At 44.0% G+C, this 20,613-nt stretch overlaps 1 protein-coding gene across 1 annotated transcript in view; it reads right to left on the reverse strand.

Moving 5' to 3' along the window:
* BIRC6 (baculoviral IAP repeat containing 6) overlaps positions 1–20,613 on the reverse strand; it is a 191,760-nt gene that overhangs the window by 140,088 nt on the left and 31,059 nt on the right. The window contains exons 11-19 of the mRNA XM_015425773.1: positions 19,695–19,844; positions 18,808–19,033; positions 16,529–16,686; positions 15,193–15,312; positions 12,184–12,315; positions 10,042–10,220; positions 2,221–2,351; positions 1,487–1,648; positions 1,272–1,403 (exon numbers count right to left, since the gene is read on the reverse strand). Of these exons, the coding sequence (XP_015281259.1) occupies positions 1,272–1,403; positions 1,487–1,648; positions 2,221–2,351; positions 10,042–10,220; positions 12,184–12,315; positions 15,193–15,312; positions 16,529–16,686; positions 18,808–19,033; positions 19,695–19,844 (1,390 nt within the window). The remainder of the gene's footprint in view (positions 1–1,271; positions 1,404–1,486; positions 1,649–2,220; positions 2,352–10,041; positions 10,221–12,183; positions 12,316–15,192; positions 15,313–16,528; positions 16,687–18,807; positions 19,034–19,694; positions 19,845–20,613) is intronic.

Here is a 20,613-nt window from a genome sequence, read left to right on the forward strand (position 1 = left end):
TTAAAATTTTCACGAACCCTCAAACCCTCCCCTCCCTCCCTCACAGGTGCCCAACATGTCCCAGTCTGGCCTCTTTTTTAAAGTGCACACGGCAAGCTGGATATGCCTCAAAGAGGTCTCTCTCTTCAAAACAATGCAGTGAGAACCACATCAGCTACAGTTTAAAAGCAAGCTGAAGTAAAATGTCTGTATTGTCTACATGGATTACATCTAAGGTCTGTCCTCAAAGGGTAAACTGAGTATATGGGGCTACAACTCAAAAGGTCCCAAGTCCCAAAACCCAACTTCTAATCCTTCCTACCCCTTGATTCGAAGAAAACTTGTGCTAGGGACAGTAAGAAACTAGTTAATAACTTCTAGTCAGAGGTGAAGAGAACAGAGATGGAAAGGGCCTGGAAAAACTTCCAGAATAATTCCCAGAAACAAAGAAAGATTCGTATTACACAATTCAACTAAAAAGTGCCGCTCACAGTTATTGTGTGAGAGTGCAGACTATCTCCATCCTTTATAGTGAAATACTTTGCATTTCAGTAAAAGCCAGTTCAATTTTATACCAGAAATAATTACGACAACTTCACTAGGACACTACCTTCTTGGTGCCACTCAACCAATTAGAGTTCCTAGGGCTGAGCTACTGGTTCCCTGTCACCTATCATTAGGTTGAACCCAGGCTAATGTTTCTGCAGATGCAAGAACTTCCTCTTGTACAGAACAATTTCAACATCTCCTGCAGCAGCCTGAAATCCCCCACACACCTTCTGATCTTGGGAGAGAGGGGAGACCCAGGAATAAGAGTTTTTTGGGGATGTCATTTCTGGCTGCCACAGAAGGGCATATATTAGTCTGGACCCAAGCCTGGCAGGTGCTCTAAGGTGATCTGAAAGCAAGGTGACTGTAAGCAGTGGTGGCTGAAAGGGGGGGGGAGTCTATCTCCCTCCCTTGAGGTAGAGAGTCCCTGCCTTCATTCCTAGCAACCTGAGAAAACTCCATTTTCATGTTGCTGGGTGGGACTGGGAGAGATTCATCTTCTGTTCTTACAAAGGATTTCCAGATCTCATGCAGTACCTGTATGGATCTGGACCACAGTCTGAGAAGTGCTGCAGATGAGTGAACTGGGAAAAGAGAAGTTCTCCCTTATAAGCACACTAAAACACTCAACTGTTTTGTAAGACTACTGCTATATTCCAACGTTAAAGATTAACTGGCATACACAATTAAAAGAACCATGAGCAAACGTAAATGCACACAAATACAAATCCATCTTTACTAACCTTATGCAAAGAGCCAGAAACCGTGCACATTTGTGCGCTATACTTCGACCAGCTTCAAAGAAGCAAACACGTACTATATCAGAAAGACACATCCTTGTTTTTGTCAGCAAACTCTCATTTGCTTCTTTTGAACTGAAAAACAAATTCAGACTTTCAAGCATAGCCATTAAAATAAATGATATTGCCTAACAAAAGGCAGAAATGAAAGTTTTTACCTGCCCGGTCCATTGGATTGAACTCCTGCCAGCCAACACAAAATATCTAACACAAGACTCTGAGCATGTTCTGTGACAATGCTGTCTTCTGACTTTTTGCAGAGAGTATTAAAAAGTCTTTCATGGAATTCTGCAAACTGTAACATAGCACACCGCTGAACTCTAGGGAAACGAAGCAAAGTGCAAGAAGGGAATTAATTGCTGAAAATGCCGGTGTTTAAGACGCCAGCCTTTTAATACTATGATGCTGAAGCCCAGGGCCAAAAGGGAGGGGAGAGGGAGATATATGCATCACTTAAGAGCTTTTCTCTCAACAGCTATTTCAACAGAACCCCCCCTCCCAAGCCCCCACATTTAAAGAAGATAAACCTGTAAGAACTGCCTTTGAAAGGGGTTGGTATGTGTGCACTATTTCCACCTAAATTTCCCTTTTAGCTGCTCTCACGTGATCCTCCTCTGAAAAAAACAATTTTAATCTCTGGGGAGTTTTTAGTTTTGGTAAGCTATCATGCACTGACTCTGCCACAGAGACCCAGAAAGATGCAGACATACCTTTTGCAAGCCTTGCACAGGTATTCCATCCAAAAACTCACGTATACAATGTGAAGTAAAGGCTTGTTTAAATGGCGACGGGGGGTGGGTGGTTATCTGAAAAGCTACTGAGGAGAGAGTTTCCTAACTAGGTATGTGGACTGCAGTATTTATACATCAACATTACCAAGTGATAAACAAACCTTTCTTTTGAAACAGATGTTTTTTTAAATCTTCTAATTGTTACAGAGACCTCTTGAAGCAAATCACATCCTCTAAGGTTATCTGATTTCCGAGATGAATTGCTGGCTTCAGTTTTACTGGATGACTTGTCCTGCAATGGTAGAAAAAGGATTTTAAAAAACCATTTGTTTCAAAAATCATATTGTGCTTGTAGTCAAAAGGTTAAATTATCTACAACGGATGACTTGTCCTGCAATGGTAGAAAGAGGATTTTAAAAAACCATTTGTTTCAAAAATCATATTGTGCTTGTAGACAAAAGGTTAAATTATCTACAGCGGGAACTTTGATATAAAATTTGGTTTGGAGACTTCCACAGCTGATAACAGTCCACAATGCGTGCCAAACAAACTGACAAAAAGGCTTCCAGAACCCTACGAAACAAAAAATACAGGTAAAGATAAACTGTTAGAACAGTGAAAGAACAATGAACATAGAGATTGGCAGTCAGTCACCCTTTAGGAAGCGTAATAGGCTGAACAGAGACCCTCCAGCTAGGGTGGGTCCAGAGTGTCTTCCTCACCTTCGAGAAGAAAGAACCTTCACGGTAAGTCCAATGTTCGATTCTCTCTCAAGGGGAGGAGAGGACGAGGACACTCTGATACGCTCATCTAATCCAGGGAGGGAAAAGTGACTGCCAAGCATACAGACAGCGGTAGGACTAGACCACTTGCTGTAGGTATCTCCTCCCAAATGCTGCCATCTTCCACGGCGATAGAGTCCATCTTGTAGTGCCAGATAAACGTTGACATTGAGGCCCATGAGTGGCCTTGCAGATATCTGCAGTGGATGCATTTGTGTCGAATGCTGATGTAGAAACACTTCTTGTTGAATGAGAAGAAGAAGAAGAGGAGGAGATTGGATTTATACCCCGCCCTTCACTAGGAGTCTCAGAGCGGCTTACAAACTCCTTTCCCTTCCCCTCCCCACAGCAGACACCCTGTGAGGTGGGTGGGGTTGAGAGAGCTCTGACAGAAACTGCTCTTTTTCAAGGACAGCTGTGCCAGAGCTTGTGACTGACCCAAGGTCACATCAGCAGGTGCAAGTGGAGGAGTGGGGAATCAAACCCGGTTCTCCCAGATTAGAGTCCGCGCACTTAACCACTACACCAAACTGGCTCCCCAAGCTGTGATCCCCTTGGAGACTCGAAGGCCCTGAAATTCACATGCCAAGGAGATGCAGTCCTTTAAGCCACCTGCTCAGTGCAGCCTTAGCAACCCTTTCCCCCTTGACTGTTGGATGTAAAGCCACACAAAGGGAATCTGACTTCCTAAATGGCTTGGTCCTTCTGATATAAATGTGAATTGCTCTGCAAAAATCAAGCAAGTGCCAGTTCTTCTCTCTAAGATGAGACAGTTTTGGGCAGAAGGATGGCAAATATATCTCCTGTGAGCAGTGAAAAGGTGCGTTGACCTTGGGAATCATAGTAGGATCTATGTGCAGAACCACCATGTCCTTATGGAAGATGCATAAAGCCCTTCCTGATGGAAAGAGCACCTATCTCTGAGATCCATCTTGCTGATGTAACAGTTACCTGGAAAAGTACCTTCAGGGTAAGGAACTTCAGGGAAACTTCCCTCAGAGGCTTAAATGGAGGAATGGTTAGAGCCTGAAGAACAATATGAACATGAAGTTTTCAAGAGGGAAACCTGTGCACTGTAGGGGGCTGAAACAAAGTAACTCTCTTCAGAAATCTCTTCACCGCTGGTTGCCTGGAGTGGTGTAACTGCTGAAAGTACGGTGCTCAGAGCAGCTACCTGGCAACGGAGAGTACTTGCTCTTAGACCCTGAGAGACTTCATCCTGTAGAAGGACAATACGTGAGGAAGATCCAGGGTGTCTGGTTGCAGGTGTTTCCTCTTGCACCATCTGACAAAAGCCTTCCAAGAACTGTTATAAATTCTAGAAGTGGAGCTTCTCTGAGCTGCCATCATGGTCTGAATGACCTGATCAGAGAAACCCTGTGCGATCAGCACTTGCTGCTCAATCTCCATCCTGTCAGACGAAGCCAAGCTGGGTCTGGATGACAGATAGGACCCTGGGTTAGCATACTTGGCAACAGTGGAAGCTCCCATGGAGGTTGAACTGATTATTTCAGCAGGCTGGAAAACCAAGGTTTCCTGGGCCAGAATGGGGCCAGGCAAAGCAACTCTGTCTTCTCCTGTTTCATTTTTTTCAGAACCATTGGAATCAGAGATGGGGGGGGGCATAAAGAAGGCCCGATGGCCAAGGGGGCAGGAATTAGAGCATCCACTTGTTCTGCTTGTTCAACTGTAAAGGTTGTTTGATATTGAACGGCAGGATGATACCAATAGAGCACCAAAGTTTTTGGCCTCAGAGAACTCCGGATATGTTGTAGCCCTGGCTGCTTATCTTTCATTACTGGAGCCTTCAACCCATCGAAGGGTATTCTCTCTAGCCAGATAGCAAATACTTCCCTCTGCGGTGGTGGAGGAGCAATACAGAAAGACTCCTATGTCATCAAGGGTTTGTCCTTGTGGAGCTGGTGTGATTGAATCAACTGAACATGTTTTGTTTCACTGCTGGTTCTATCAGGAGATTTGTGCAAAGTTTATTTTCCCTTTACTCTGAAGGTACCCGGGCCGCTCTGACCCTGAGTTTACTAGGATGCTTCTTATAGGAGCCAATCCAGAGATTACAGCTCTTAGTGCAAGGTTTTTCGCTGCGGCTTGCAAAACTTGCCAGGAAATTTTTCATCTTCTGTAATAGAATTTTAACAATAACTACTAATTATTTTTAACTTGTAATATTGTATATTCATACGTTTTATATACATTTAATATTGGACTGATTCCTGGTAATTCATCTATAATCCACCTGTGTTTTCATGTGATTTGCAATAAACTGAAACTATTCTGCTTGTTGACACTGGGTGTCATGGCATTAGTCAAGGAGGCAAATAAATGTATGCACAGTAGGCCGAAATGTAGAATCAGGGACTGGAATGTTTCCTGGCTGAGGGACCACTTTCCCTTGTTCAGCCTGAAGCAGCTGAACCACTCTACTTGAACATTTGCTATGCCACTGATTTGTTCTGTTCTGAGAGAGACCAGATGTTGTTCTGCCCAGGACATGACGATAGTTGACTCCTGCTGCAGCTTCTTGGTTTTGGTGTCTCCCTGGCGGTTTATGTGCACCTTGGCCATGATATTGTCTCTCCGTATACATATGTTCAATTGAGACAGGTGGTCTTGGGAGTGGAGAAATGCCAGATGAATTGTATGCAATTCCAAAAAGACTGATGCTGAAGGAAGCTTCTTGATAGAACCAGGTCCCCAGCATGTGGCCCAGTGCACAATGGGCTCCCCAACCCATCAGGCTGGCGTCAGTTGTGATCTGTAGCTCTGTGGTCACTTGGAGGAGTTTGCCTACAAGCAAGTGTTTCTTGGTTGTCAATCAAAGGAAGTCCTTCCTGAGATACTGACTCTGATGTGCTTTTGGAGGGCTATGAGCCTTTGATATGGCAATAGCATCCACTGAAGTAAACCAAGAGTGTGCCCAGGCCCAAGGGACTATCTTGATAGCTGCAATTATGTAATCTAGTAGATGTGCCAGGATCATCAAGTCCACTGATTTCACAGAGCAAGCCTGTTTCACAGTCTGAATGATCCTCTCTGCTCTGTCTAGTGGAAGAAACACTTTTTTCTGGATTGAATCTATCACTGACCCCAAATGCATGATGACTTGGGCAGGTGTTAGTTGGCTCTTCTGGAGGTTGATTAGGAAGCCATGACTGGAGAGGCACTGGATAGTCCTGGATAGACTGAAGGTCCCTGAGTGCCTGCTCTTGTGAAGGTGGCCTTATGAGGAGGTCATCGAGGTAGGGCTGGATATGGATTCTTTTGAGATACAGGCTTGCAACAAGTGAGATAATTAGGTCTGTGAATATCCGAGGCACTGATGCTAACCCAATTGGCATGGCCCTGAACTGGAAGTGTTTTCGACTGAAGGTTTATCTCAGATACTGTCTGTCCCAGGGAGTTATTGGAACGTGAAAATATGCCTCAGTCAAATCGATGGAGGCCATAAAGTCCTCCGGCTTCAAGGCTTCCACAATGGTCTTCAAGGTCTCCATTTTGAACTTCTTGCACCTCACAAACCTGTTCAGAAATTTGAGGTCGAGGATGGCCCTCCAGTCCCCATTCTTTTTGGGGATGATGGGGGAAAAAAAGAATAGATGCCTAAGAAACTTTGCGACAATGGCACAGGTTTGATGGCGGCAATCTCCAGCAGATGTCTGATAGTATCCTGTGCGAGTTGTCTCTTGATGGGGCAGTGAGGCACTGGTGAGCTCAGGAATCTGTCATGAGGTGGGGTGACTAATTATGTTGAATAGCCATAAATTATGGTTTCTTTTATCCATTTGTCAGTGGCTGATAAACTCCAGGCTTGATAGAATTTTTGAAGATGTCCTCCCACTGAAGCTAGCCTGGTGTCACTTTTGTTGTTGCCACTGTTTTCTTCCTTTACTGGAGACTGGTGTTTGGGCTGAACTGTAGTATTGACTTGTAGCTCTGAAATTAGGCTTGGATTTGGTCCACGACTGCCACCTGGAGTCTGATCTAAATCGTGAAAATGTTTTGTAAGAATGAAAGGACTGAACCATAATTTTTCTGCTGTCTGTCCTCCCTTTTATAGGTGAACAGTATGACCTTCTTCTTGTCCTTGGTCTCAGTTAAGATGTCCTCTAGGCTATCCCCAAATAGCTTGCCACCCAAGAAAAGCCAGGATGCCATATGAGCAGGGTTCATTTCGTAGAAAAAGAGCTAGGGGAACTCATTAGCATAACTCATTAGCATATGCAACACCCCCTGACATCAGGGGCCCGGCGGTGGACCTGCAAGGCCGGCGGAAATGCGAGGAAGCCCTGCCAAGGCCCTCCCTGGCCCCAGGCAGGCAGGGGTGGGGAGAGGCGGGGAGGAAGCAACTTACCCTCCCTCTTCTCCTGCCTCCTCCTGGCTGAATGAGGGCTGGAAGCGGGGCGGCCAGAAGCAGGGGGTGGGGCTTCATTGTGTGCCCCGCCCCCCTGCACCTCACCCGGGGGAACTGCATTCCCCCGGGTTCCCCCCCGAAATGACCTCTGCAGATGAGACATAGAAAGAGAGTCCACATTCCAGGATTTGACCCAGAGATGTCTTCTGGCTTCCAGTGTGGAAGCCATGGCCCTTGCTGAGAAGTTGATCATGTCCAGGCTGCTGCCCTCTCTAGATTGTTCAGGTAACTTGACAGGCGCGGATTTAAATCTGGGTATTCTTGGGACAATTTACAAAGCCACATGTATGAGGCTTTTGCCATCAAAGAAGTGGCAACAGAAGCTTTGATGGAGAAAGCAATGGCCTCATGGGCTCTGTGTAGAGCTGAGTCACTTTTTTGATCATTGGGATCTTTAAGAGTGCCCCCTCCCTTTTTTGGAAGAGCCACCCCAGATACTAAGCTAGCCACAGGAACATCTACTACTGGAACTTTCAGTAAGCCGGTTACTTTGGGAGAAAAAGAGTACATTATTTGGCCTGTCCAGAATGTAAAGTTATTGGTAGGATCTGACCATTCCTCTGTTATCTCAGTTTTTAAAAAGGAAGGGAAGGAAAAGTTGAACCCAGCTCTCTAACCCTGGAGAAAACCTAAAGGATCTCTTTATCGTAACCATCATCATCTTGTTCCTCCTTGGGGATTTCTACCTTAGAGGCAGAAAGCTGTAGGACTTTTAATGCTTTATGTAAGGGAGTGGGGAGCTCCTTGTGAGAAAAAAGACAGTGAGTTGGCTTGCTCTGACAGGCTTCGTCTCACTGCTTCGGGGGCCACAGAAGGCTGTGCTGAGCAAGCCTGATGGGCCAATACAGGCAGTCCTGGTTCCAAAAATCGAGCCTGCTTCTTCATGATCCAAGCCAGGTGATTCGTGGCCTATGGTTCTCTCCAGGAGCTCTGCTGTGGCAGGATGGCTGGGCAAGTAGGTTTGCAGGGATTTCCTACTCCATTGCCTGGGGATCACGTTCCCCAACTTCCCTCAGAGGAGGTCCCATGGTCGAAGACCTCAGCTGCTGACATCGTCATAACTGAAGCAGTGGGCAAAAGGCAAACAGCCTCAGGGAAGACAAGGCCAGAAGAACAATTTGTTTTAAACAAAGGGAAAGGCACACAAGTGGAAAGAGAAAAACAAAGTACAACCAAAAGAGCTCCTTAAAGGAAAATCTCCGGAGCTCTCTAAATCCACTGCTCTATCAGGCGGAGACAGGAAAGAGCCTCAGGGTGGTCTCCTCCTTCCCCTGGAGATGGAAAGTGCAATCAATTTCCTGCATCCAGGGATTGTGGGAAGAGGAACCCAAGCGTATCAGGAGGAGGAGTAGAGGGCCCCTTCTGACCACTGAAGAGGCTATGCTGAGGACTGTGGCTTTCATTTGGACCAACGTCACCAAGGATGGCAGCTACAGTCAGAGTGACATCATAAGAGATACAGCAGAAATGTTGGTGGGATCTGCTCTGCTCCTCTCCTCAGCAGCTTGCTGTTTATCATCCCCCCATAAAAACTTAGTAAGGAGTAATAAGGGTGGTTATTTAACCTGCAGACCTTTGTACTGTGGCATTCATAAAGGTTTCTCAACCCTCAGAGATGACTTTGGAGACAAACAGCAGGCTGCTAGGCAAAGGGGAAGGTGAGGAACGATCTGTCCCACCCACTGTTTCCACAAGACGCATTAACAGAAGCATTGTGTCCAGATCACGGGAGCTGGTAGTTCCACTCTATTCTGCTATGGTCAGTCCTCACCTAGAGTACTGTGTCCAGTTTTGGGAACCACATTTTAGGAAGGATGTTGACAAGCTCAAGCGTGTCTACAAGAGGGCAACCAGGATGGTGAGAGGGTTGGAATCCAAGTCTTATGAGGAAAGACTGAAAGAGCTGGGTATGTTTAGCTTGGGAAAGAGAAGGCTTAGAGGTGACATGATTGCAGTCTTCAAGTATCTGAAGGGCTGTCATGTAGAAGATGGAGCAGATCTATTCTTTCTTGCTCCAAATTGCAAGACTAGATCTAATGGGTGGAAATTACTAGGGTGTCAATACCGGCTAAATATAAGGAGAAACGTCCTAACTGTAAGAGTGGTTGAGCAGTGGAACAGTCTGCCTCGGAAGGTGGTGGATGCTCCTTCGCAGGACATTTTCAAGCAGAGGCTGGACGACCATCTTTCAAGTATGTTGTAGGGCGATCTTTCGGTTATGCTCCTGCAGAGCGCAGGAGGTTGGACTAGATGACCTGCAAGGCCCCTTCCAACTCTAACATTCTATGATTCTATGAAGATCTTCCACTTGATCCAATGCATTGCGAAGAAACTGGTGTACATAGACCAGTCAATTGCCATAAATCAAATGAGTTGATGCTCTAAAAATTTCCTTCCTTGATCCTTTTCACAATTCCATTGTGCAGAAGTTTCAAAAAAAACAAACAAACAAACAAACAGGAAGCGAAACGGTTGGATCCAAAGAACCACAAACAATAATCAGTTCATGGAACAGATCCTTCCCCTCTCTCACTCCATGCTATCCAAAAAGCTGTTCCTCAGGACTTCATTACCTTATGAATAGTAAAGGTTGGAAATTGTGGAGCTAGCAGAAGTGCCTTCTACAGCACTTTAACACCCAAGGCACCTTTTGAAGCAGCTTGTTTTTGTTGAAGCCATTTTTTGTGTATGACTGTCAGAAAGGAATTTATGCAAGCAGGTAAAAAGCAGTATAATTCTGACCATGCTTTCTTGATATGTTATTTAAATACCTTGCCTGCTGCAACTTTTGCCAGAAGTGAAGCAAGGGAATGACCCTTGCTATTTTGAGGCTTTAGAGATGGTATCCTTACAACAGGCCATATTCCACCATTGCAAATCTCTTCGGTTCCTCGATCATTCACAGCTTTCACGTGAATTAAAAATGAACGGTATTTGCCACCTGCCATCCCTAGAAGGAAACACACAGAAAGTGTAAAAACAAAACCTTTATCTTATTTTATATGCATTTTTAAATATACTATTCAACACTTCACTTCTGAGATGATGCTTAAAAAGATATTATAATAATAACAACAATAATAATAATAATAATAATAATTATTATTATTATTATTCACACTAACCGAGCTTATGCTGGGCTCTGGGTGATGTATAAAAAAGGCAAATTGCCATACAACATAATACAAAATTTAAAATTCAAATACAGTTAACAAGAAATATATATGGAGAAGAGGGAAAGGGGGAAGGGTGCCAGCCAGTGTAACCAACCGCTGCTGCCCTCAACCAAAGGCCTGCCAGAAGATCTCTGCCTTACAGGCCCTGTGAATTGCATGAGGTCCCACAGGGTCCTGATGTCATTTGGCAGAGTGTTCCACCAGGTTGGGGCCAGGACTGAGAAGGACCTGGCCCTGCAGCCAAACATTCTTAGGGCCAGTGATCATCAGCAAGTTGTTATAATTATCAGTGGAGCGCAAGGCTCTTCCAGGGACATAGCAAAGAAGGCGGTCCCACAGGTACATTGGTCCCAGACCACTCAAGGCCTTAAAGGTCAATACCAAAACCTTGAACCTGACCCGGTACTCCACTGGAAGACAGTGTAGCTGGCGCAGCACAGGCTGAATATGTGCCGTCTGTGGCATTCCTGTCAGGGCTTGTGGAGCTGCATTCTGAACCAGCTGAAGTTTCCGGATCAGTCTCAAGGGTAGGCCAGTGTAGAGCAAGTTAGTGGTCTAGCCTGGAGGTAACTGTCGCATGGATTACTGTGGCTAGGTCAGGGCATGACAGGAAAGGAGCCAGCTGCTGGTCTTGTCGAAGATGGAAAAATGCCAGCCTGGCAATATGTGTGACCTGGGCCTTCATCGATAAGGAGGTGTCCAAACTCACGCCCAGACTCTTGACAGATGGTGCTGGTGTTAAAGGTGGCCCATCAAGGGTTGGTAACCTGAACTCCAATCCTGAAGCCCCTCCAGCCACAGAACCTCCATCTTTGATGGATTCAGTCTCAGCCTGCTCTTTTTTAGCCACCCCACCATAGCCCCCAGTCCCTCAGCCAGATTTTGTGGGGTGGTAGCCATCCGGCCATCTAATAACAGATACAGTTGGGTGTCATTGGCATACTGATGGCACCCGAGCCTGAAACTCCTTATCAGCTGTGCAAGGGGGTGCATCTAGATAATGAATAGCATCGCGGAAAGGAGTGCCCCCTGAGGGACCCCACATACTAAAGGTTGCCTAGAGGACACATCCTCTTCCAGTGCCACCCTCTGTCCCCTGATCCTGGAGAAATGAGGAAAGCCATTGAAAGGCCACCCTATGATGGCAAGGCCGTAACTCAAGAGATAATGGTTGACTGTGTCAAACGCTGCTGTAAGATCAAACAGTAACAGCAACGCCGACCCACCTCGATCCAGCTGTCTATGAAGATCTTCTGTCAAGGCAACCAGCACAGTCTCCGTCCCATGGCTGGGGTGGAAGCTGGACTGGAATGGATCTAATGCCCATGTGTCATCCAGAAAACCCTGGAGCTGTTCAGCTACTGCTCTCTCAATCACCTTACCCAGAAATGGTAAATTTGAAACTGGGTGATGGCTGGTTCTCGAGGATCCAGTGATGGTTTTTTCAAGAGCAGTACAACCATGGCCTCCTTGAGACCATCTGGAAAGATCCCTGTTTCCAGGGACTGGTTGATAATATCCATCATAAGGCCTCGTCGTATCCTCTCATTACCAGCCTTGACTAGCTATGAGAGACATGGATCAAGGAGGCACGTAATCAACTTAACAGCACTCAGGATCCTGTCAATTTTAGTCTTGGACAATGGTCTTCTCAAGCATGCTGATGTGTATCCATTACATTCTATAAGAAATTCACATTTTGCAGTTTCATTTCCAAGTATTCCAGGAAGATTTTACCTTTAACAAGCTTTGGACTAGTTAGAGTCAACATTCCAGCATGCCCTGAAAGATCAAGTCCAGTAGCCAACCATACTGGACCACAAAGAATATCTTCTTTATGATCCTCTAAGAAGGAACATAATCGAAGACCTTTAAAAAAAAAGTTTGAAAACGTAAAGTTGCATTGGCCATTCACAAATGTTCACAAAGTTAATCTGTTCAAAGAGGTCTATGACACTGAATTAATAGCAAAGCACTGTCTCTTTCACTGCAGAATCATGGTTTCAAAACCCTACATATATACAAGCTACACAAAAAATAAACATAACCTAGTGGGTTAGATCAAGACTAAATTTTCCAATAACAGAAATTCCAGCAATTCCCTCTAATGCTGCAGATCCCAATTTGTGCTCATGCTGTTCCCAAGGATCCCCTAGCTCTAGAAGGAGCCAGGAGAGGAAGGCTGTAAAACTGACATGCAAGGCAGGACTGGTGAACTGAAGGTACTTTGTGCCACGCTATCAAGTGAATCCTTTGTTCCCTCAGTTTTTTAAGCTATAAGCTATATATACAAAGCTATAAGGCTATACACAATTAGTGCACTCTAGTTTCGAACTCTCCAGATTCCCTGTAACCAAGCTCTTTTGCCATTATTCTGTAAACCTGGAGACACTTAGCATGATTGATCAGAACCAACAGGAACAGGGACTTCCGGTCTGTGGCTCGACGATGGCAGTCGCATTCCCCTATCTCTGGGGAGGCGACTTGCCCACCAGTGGTTCGGAGGGGTGTCACCTCAAGTGACACCCCCAGGTGAGCCTTAGGAAAGGCTCCGGGCCAGGGGGCGCTGGGGGGGCGACCTCTTCGATGGTGTAATGCCGGAGAATTGAGGCGCTCTCTTGCCCCGAAGGTCCATCCACTGTGTGGCTCAGTTTTAACTGAGCATAGTTGATGCCAGCCGGGACAAGCAGAGGAGATCAGCGATATTGCGAAGCTACAAGAGGTCTGAGGGCAGACCGGCAATGAACCAGAGAGCGTTTGAAGCAGAAAGTCTTAAAAGTGAGTCCTCCCCCCCCCCTTAATTGAAAGCGACGTCGGGAGGGAACCCCTGGCTTAAACAAATAAACTGAGCTGAATAAGCGAAGGGGTGTGGGGGAGAGGAAGCAATAAAGTGCGTAAGAGACTTAACTGAGTTTGCGAAGGAGAATCGAGTATTCCTCCGGAGAAGAGTGAAACGGTTCTTCTAATATAAACAAAGTTGAAAATGGCCATGGCTCAGAAAAAGCTTGCGAAAATAAAACAAGGGAGTCAAAGTCCGAGACCGGAAGAGGCGAGTGACGTATTTTCCATATTATCGGAACTGCTCAAGCCGATTAATGGGAGACTCGATGATATTAACCAGCAGTTGGTCGCTTCAAACCAAAATCTGGCAATGCAGTAGCAACAGATTGCCGAGTTAACTAAGAAAGCAGTGCAAGCAGATGAGAAAATAAAGGAGACAGCACATGACACCAAGAAAGTTAAAAAGAAGGTGGGAGTGTTGGAACAGAGGCAAGATTCCCAGGAAAGAAGGCTTTTGAACTTGCAAATGGAGAAAGCAAATAAGACACTCAGGTTTCAGGGTATTGCCAAATCATCAGGGGGGGACTTGAAGAAACTTATAGTGGAGTTTATTGCGCCTGTGGTGGGAGTATCAGTGACAGATGCAGAAATGGAAATTGAGGTGGTCTATAGATCATACTCAAAGTATATAGAGCGAAATAAGTGTTGTGTTTAAATTTAGAGATAAAAGGGAGAAAATTGACTCGGTTTTGAAAGTTGAAGAATGGGTGAAACGGCATCTTGGACAGGCAGAAGAGGAGCAGTAGCAACAAGGAGGCAGAGCAGATACAGCAGAGAAGGACTCGGAAGAAGACCTAGGAGCAGTGGGCGGTGTACCGATCAAAGAAACTTACGATTTAAGACTTAGAAAACCAAAGTAACTTTAAGGCTTTAAGAATATTTGCAAACGTGGATGATGATGGAAGAAGCTCTTTACGCACCTGAACTGGCTTGGATTGCTAATATGGACTAACTAACTCTCTAACTCATTGACTTTTGAACGGAATGTTTTTTAAAAAACTAACTGGAAACTAACAGCTAATGGTCTCCTTTCTTGGGTTTTTAGTTACAGTGTGGGTCTAATTTACTTTTCTTTAATCCCGGGGCACTTTTCCCTCCCCTTTTTCTTTTTCTTTTAGTTTGTAGGGTGTAACAAAAAACCCCAATAAAGCTACCCTGTTTTCAGGACATTTAAAAAAAAGAAGAAGAAGAACCAACAGGAACAGGAACCCATTCACGCAGCTACAATGATGCTTAGCCCGTTGATGGAATTAGGACAGTCCCAGGGGCTGTCAGCATCTCAGTGTATTTTTCCCACAGGCATTTTTGTTCGACTCTTCGGGACCCCATAGTGAAGGCAAATCCAGGCAGAACAACTCAGCACATTTCTTGGTAGTAGAACTCTGTCTTTTGGCACTGACTTTGTTTTTGTTTTTTTTAAAGCTGGTTAAAACCTCTCAATTTAAGAAGGCTTTAGGTCCTCTGAGAGCATCATAATGGTTTCTGCTGCATTACTGTGCTCTTTGGTTTTAGCTGTTTGTGGTATGAACCCTATCTTAGGTGACAGGAAGTTTATCAAACCTAAGGATCCTTTTCCCATCTTCTGTTGGAGGAAGGCTTCAACCTTTGCTCATTAGAGCAGCAGGATATATGGCAGAGTTTCTATTGATGAGTTTCTTTTTGTTCAATGAAATTTTTATGTAAGCCACTTTTGGAACAGAGTATTGGGCTAACAAGTGGGATGCAAGGAATGAAAGTAAATAACAGAAATACCAAAACAGTTAAGCAGCAGCATTTTACCAAAAAAAAAAAGTATCTCAATTCTGTCTACAACTGCTACTAAAACATTTACTTACAAATACCAACTGTCAGACTTCTAGGTGGCAAATGCATTTTAAAGGAATGCTGTACTTCACCGTAACTTACACTGTGACTCTTCTACATCCATATTTTGCATTTCTTCATTCAGATCGTCTAATCCTGGTTTTCCATTCCTCTCCATTTCAACATTATGAGCCGGAGACAGAGGAAAAGTTATCTGCCTATCTACAGCTGCTTCTGTGGAATCCAAGAAACATACTTTTACACTTCTCTTCAAAACTCTTAAATTGCAGTTTCTTGATAATATTAAAATGAAGTATTTTCAATATAATTTTTATTACACCACACTGTTTAGATATACTATACAAATTCAAATAGTTTACATTTTTTGAAACCTGCTCCTGTATGATTGGTAACTAAGACAGCCAGGACTAAAAAAGCATTTTGAATTTTTGGGCACAATAATCAAATGTTTAGGACTAAGTATTAATCTCTGTCGGTGCAGAGATTGGGAGACGGGTGAGATACATTTTAAGTGCCTAAGTCATAAATGTTCAGGGATGCTCCTCAGTGTTGCTGTCTTTAGTTCCTGACTCCCACTCATCGACAGGCATCACTATCCCAGCTTAAACAGTGGGAGGCATCACTATCCCAGCTTAAACAGCGTTACATGAAAGCAGTATACAGTTCATTCTGTCTTCTACTCCTAGAAATCTTTATTGCTAGGAGGAATATAAACAGGTATGCAACTTGCCAGTACCAGTTATGGCAACAAAGCAGCTGTCTTCAACTAATTATGACAGTAAAAATTATGACAGTAAAAGCTAAATTACCAAGCTGCTTTTCACATTACCTACCCAATTCAGCTGTCTTTTTTTTACATTTTATAAATGTCCCTATAGGTTCAATGCACATTAAGACAGGTACTAGTTGTAAACTGCTAATAGCTAAAAAATATAATTATAATAGGATTCTATCATTCAGAGCAGCAAATCAAACTTTATCAGCATTTGTCTCACCATCTAATTCACGCATAAAAATGGAAAAATCACACCATAACACTATTCCAGAGAAACACTGATGCCTTTTGAGCTGTTTATCACTAAACTTGGTTCTACCATTTCTGTTTTTAAAACAGATCAAACTTTACCACGTCTGTCTGTCTGTCTATCTAGTAGTGCTCATACGGCTATCACCTTAAGCAGAAAAACTTTACCAAGTCAACATAAAACTTTCTACAATACATTCAGCAGCAAAGCACTTCCTCAAAGCCAACTTTGTTTTAATACAAATTATGAAAATAGAACAGAATTCATATTTAAGTTCTTGCCTTGGTACTTCCAACACATTAAATCCATTCTCTACACATATACGTTTTCACAACCTTACCTTTAAATACAAAACCTTAAAATAGACAATCTGTTCATTCTCGGCTTACCACTGACTTTCCCTAAGCCCGGAGCTTTATTTTTCAATAAAGTCACTTGAATCTGTGGAATGTTTGTGATGTTCGAATTCAAAACAAATTTGAAGTCCACATGTCCAACCATACAGGCTTTTGGCAAAACCAGTTCAAAGACATGTTCATCCCAGCTGTTGCTACAAATGGAAGAGGAAAAAGTCATGTATATCTTTTATTTTATTAAAGCTATTCAAGTTAGCTTTTTATAACTTTTGTTGCAGCGATATAAGGAACAAACCGTGCAAGCAGCTTTTGCCCGTACTGCCTGAAATGATTGGGGGAGGGGGGAGATGCAAGCCATTTGGAGCTGAGTCAGTCAAGCCATTCCTGACCAAGTCCACTGACATCTGCTCTGCCCTTTTCTCTTGTTTGTTACAGTTGTTTACTGACTCTCTAACAGGCTAACCCCAGAAGGCATCAGAGTCAGCAGGCCTTGTCTGAAAATGGGAGGGAAAGCTTCACTTCAGTAGCAGATCACTGGAGGAGTGGTGAATCTGCTTAAGTTGTTCAAACCTGGCCATGACAGGTCTGGGACCCAGTCCTGGGCTGCGGGCACACGGGCAGGAAAATACGGGGGGGGGAGCGTGGCGGTTTGCCCCGGGGCTAAAAACCGCGCGGTTGCGCGAGCAGACCTACCGTGGAGGTCCCGTGGTGGTGGGGAGGTGCCGATCACTCCCACAGTCCTGCGGCGTGGCAAAGAAGTGGGGCGCGGGGCAAACAGGGTTGGGGTTTTTTTTAAAACTCAAATGTGCGCATGCTCCCTTGGGTGCTTGTGCGCATCCGTGGAGACTATGAAAAAAAACCCTTTTTGCAAGGGGACATGGGCGGGCACCGGAACTACCACCGGAAACGCGATCAGACGCCCGCCCGAGGTACTAGTTTTTTTACCGCGCATCTTCCGCGGGAAGCCTCGGGTTCGCCACGGGAGCTCGACGGTTCCCAGATGTGGCGGTGAGATCGCGCCCGGAAAATCCGCCTATCTTCCGTCCCTCTAGCGTGCCTAATGCTCCGTGTGACCGCAGCCTTAGTTAAATATTTATTATCTTTTTTCCTTCATGCCAAATTGCCTTCCCTGGACTCCCCAGTGGCGTTAAAAATCACTGAGTTAGAAGTTGAGGTTTTGTTCCTCTCCTTTTTAGAAGTCCACCGTGACAAGTGGGAATATTGAGCAGAACACTGCAAGAGATTTACAATATTCACTACTATACAGTGGAGAGGTTACTTCTACTGTTTGCATTGGGGAATTGTCCTCAAGACTAGTTGAGGCCATGGGAGCGCTGGGCAGAAGCAGAAAACGAACACCCAGTTTCATTCAGTCTGGTACCTCGTTTGTTGCAAACCACATTGCTCTGACTTGCCTATGTAAAGGAATACATGTCTCTGAGTATGTCTGAGCATGTGCAGAATGCCTTTTAATCACAAATGAAACTCCTGTCCTCAATATGCGCACATACACTGTACCATGCCCTTTAGGCTAAAAGGCTGAAGAAGCATAATACCCAGTAGGTTTAAACCCCAGAACCTCTCCCTATAGAAAAGAAATTCTTCCCTGGAAAAAGTTACTCACTGTGTACTAGGACACAATACACAGGCAGCCTTAAGCCTCATCAATTCTCAGCAGTGTGTGGAAGCACTACTATTAACCCACTATTCAGTGAGACATCTCCAGGCCCCACACCACAACATCATTGGATTTCACCCATGACATCAGGTCCTGCTCAGCCTCAGAGTTTAAAATAATGAGGATCTGGGAACCCTAGCCTTCTCTGTCCCAAGTGTACTCAAATCCCCTCAACATTAAATCTCTGGCTATGGGTCTGGGTACAATTTATTCTATCTCCTCAGTATTTTGCCACCTCATCCTGCTGCATGTGTAGATCAGACCTAATAAATGGAAAAAGCATACTACAGTTTCAACTGTACACTACAATTTCTACTTCATACTACAGTTTCAACTGTACACTACAATTTCTACTTCATACTACAGGTTCAACTTTTTAAAGTTTCAACTGTAAAAAGGATTCATGGTTATTTTCCTTTACACTGAGCTTTACAGATCCATGAAATAATCCTCAGTGCTCTGCAGACTAATAGCCAAGTGTGAGAAACCATGGAACCTTCTCAGACAGAGTTTGGGGACCAGGAGTCTTTCTCTCATAAGCAACAGTTTTGGAATACAGGATGTGGGAGATGCTACTTTTAAACAAATGAAGAAATTTGTTGGTTCAGGCATAATTTTCCATGCATTGACTTTTCACCTGTCTGTCTGTAATTTCCAAGTCCGAGTATGCTGTGCTGCATCCCCATGATGCTGCTGATGTAAGTGTTGTGGATGCCGCCTTTGCTGTTGCTCCTGTTGGACCTCAACCCAGCATGGAGGAACGGTGGCAGAAAATCGTGGTGTCAAAGTCTCGAAACGAGTCAGCTCCACTAAAGATGTCAAGATTTCAAGGGAAAATGGCTGGTCCACCAGAAGATCAACTCCTGTTTTAGAATTGAAAGGATACTCAATGTGTACTAGGCCAACAAACAATCAGCATGAGGATATGTACAGTTGATGCTGTGGTCTAGTTATACTAGGACACACACAAATCAGATTTGATTATAGCATGATTTTGTGCATTAGAGGTTAAAGGAAGCCCTCTACTTAAGAATAAAACACACTGAAAACTGACAGCTCCTTTAAATCACAACAGTATTTTAGCAAGGCAGTAAATTCTGAATCCTAAATCTTGAAAGCACCATTCTAGAAAAATAAATGTACATAAGTCGCAATTAGTGTTCCCTCTAAGCTGAATTAGTGTATGCTAGTTCACAGTTTTTTAGCCTCCGGCTCACACATTTTCGTCTTAGCTTAGGAAGGATGGCTCCTGAGCAAACTAATCTATGTAATAGCCAAATTGCTTGCTCACACCTTTAATGCCAGTAGCTCACAAAGTAGAATTTTTGCTCAGAAGATTCCACAGCTTAGAGGGAGCATTGGTTGCAATGTAATTTAGTTTATTCAGATTACAAAACACTCTTTTCGCATTTGCTGTGCAAAATACCCAAGGGTTCTTAAGTTTAATGCTACATGATATTTTAAAGGTACATCAAAAGCATGCTCAGAATAAGACCATTTGCCAAACAGGTATTCGAAATTTACCTGTAATGCCTGGACTGGAAGGATTAGATAAAGGCTTGGTGCCTTCTGTTAACTGCTCTGCCACTTTAGAGAGAGATGCATCCACAAGTATATCAGCCTCATCTACATCATCACAAGTCCCTCCAATCTGGAGGAAATGAAGTTCTCCACCTAAGAATAGTTGAGAATTCAAGCACAAGTTCAGAAGAGTCCAAGTTAAACACTAATACCTTTATCTCAAAGAAATAATGATAATTCCCTTTCTAAAGGCACCTGGTTAGTACATTCACAGTTGATGTGTTAGGACAAAGCTAGTGAAGGAAATTAGGTGAAGTGGATTTTTAAAAGATTAGTAAAATTCATGAATATAATGCTTTCAACCTGTGAGATCAGAGACATACCTCCAATTGTACCTGTTGTAGGCAAACAGCAGGAAACACTGCCATCAGACCCTTGTTTCTGAGCATCCTGAAGGCATTCAATTGGCCACAATTCTAAACTAATGCTAACTCTGAACTGAGCCAGTACATCAGTCTAAGACATTCTACTCTGAACAGGACTGAGCCAGTACATCAGTCTAAGACATTCTACAGTTCATATACACCAACACACACTGATACAATAACTATTAACAAATGATTTAAGAACCATGAAACGCACACCGTGTTTGATTACGAATACACACCCTTAAATTCAAAATTAATCCAAACTCAGAATAACAATTGTTAATTTAGATTTGATCTCAAATGCTGACCAGAATCCAGATGAGCCCGTGTGTGCAAATCACTTCAGCATATGCATAGTGAATCCAGATGCTTATTTATTCTGGCCTGCGGCAGTGGAGGAGTTGGTGGAGGAGATTGGATTTATACCCCGCCCTTCACTCAGAGTCTCAGAGCAGCTTACAGTCTTCTTCCCTTCTTCTCCCCACAATAGATGC

The sequence above is a fragment of the Gekko japonicus genome, unplaced genomic scaffold, assembly GCF_001447785.1.
Source record: "Gekko japonicus isolate JY-2015 unplaced genomic scaffold, Gekko_japonicus_V1.1 scaffold1887, whole genome shotgun sequence".
NCBI lineage: Eukaryota > Metazoa > Chordata > Lepidosauria > Squamata > Gekkonidae > Gekko > Gekko japonicus.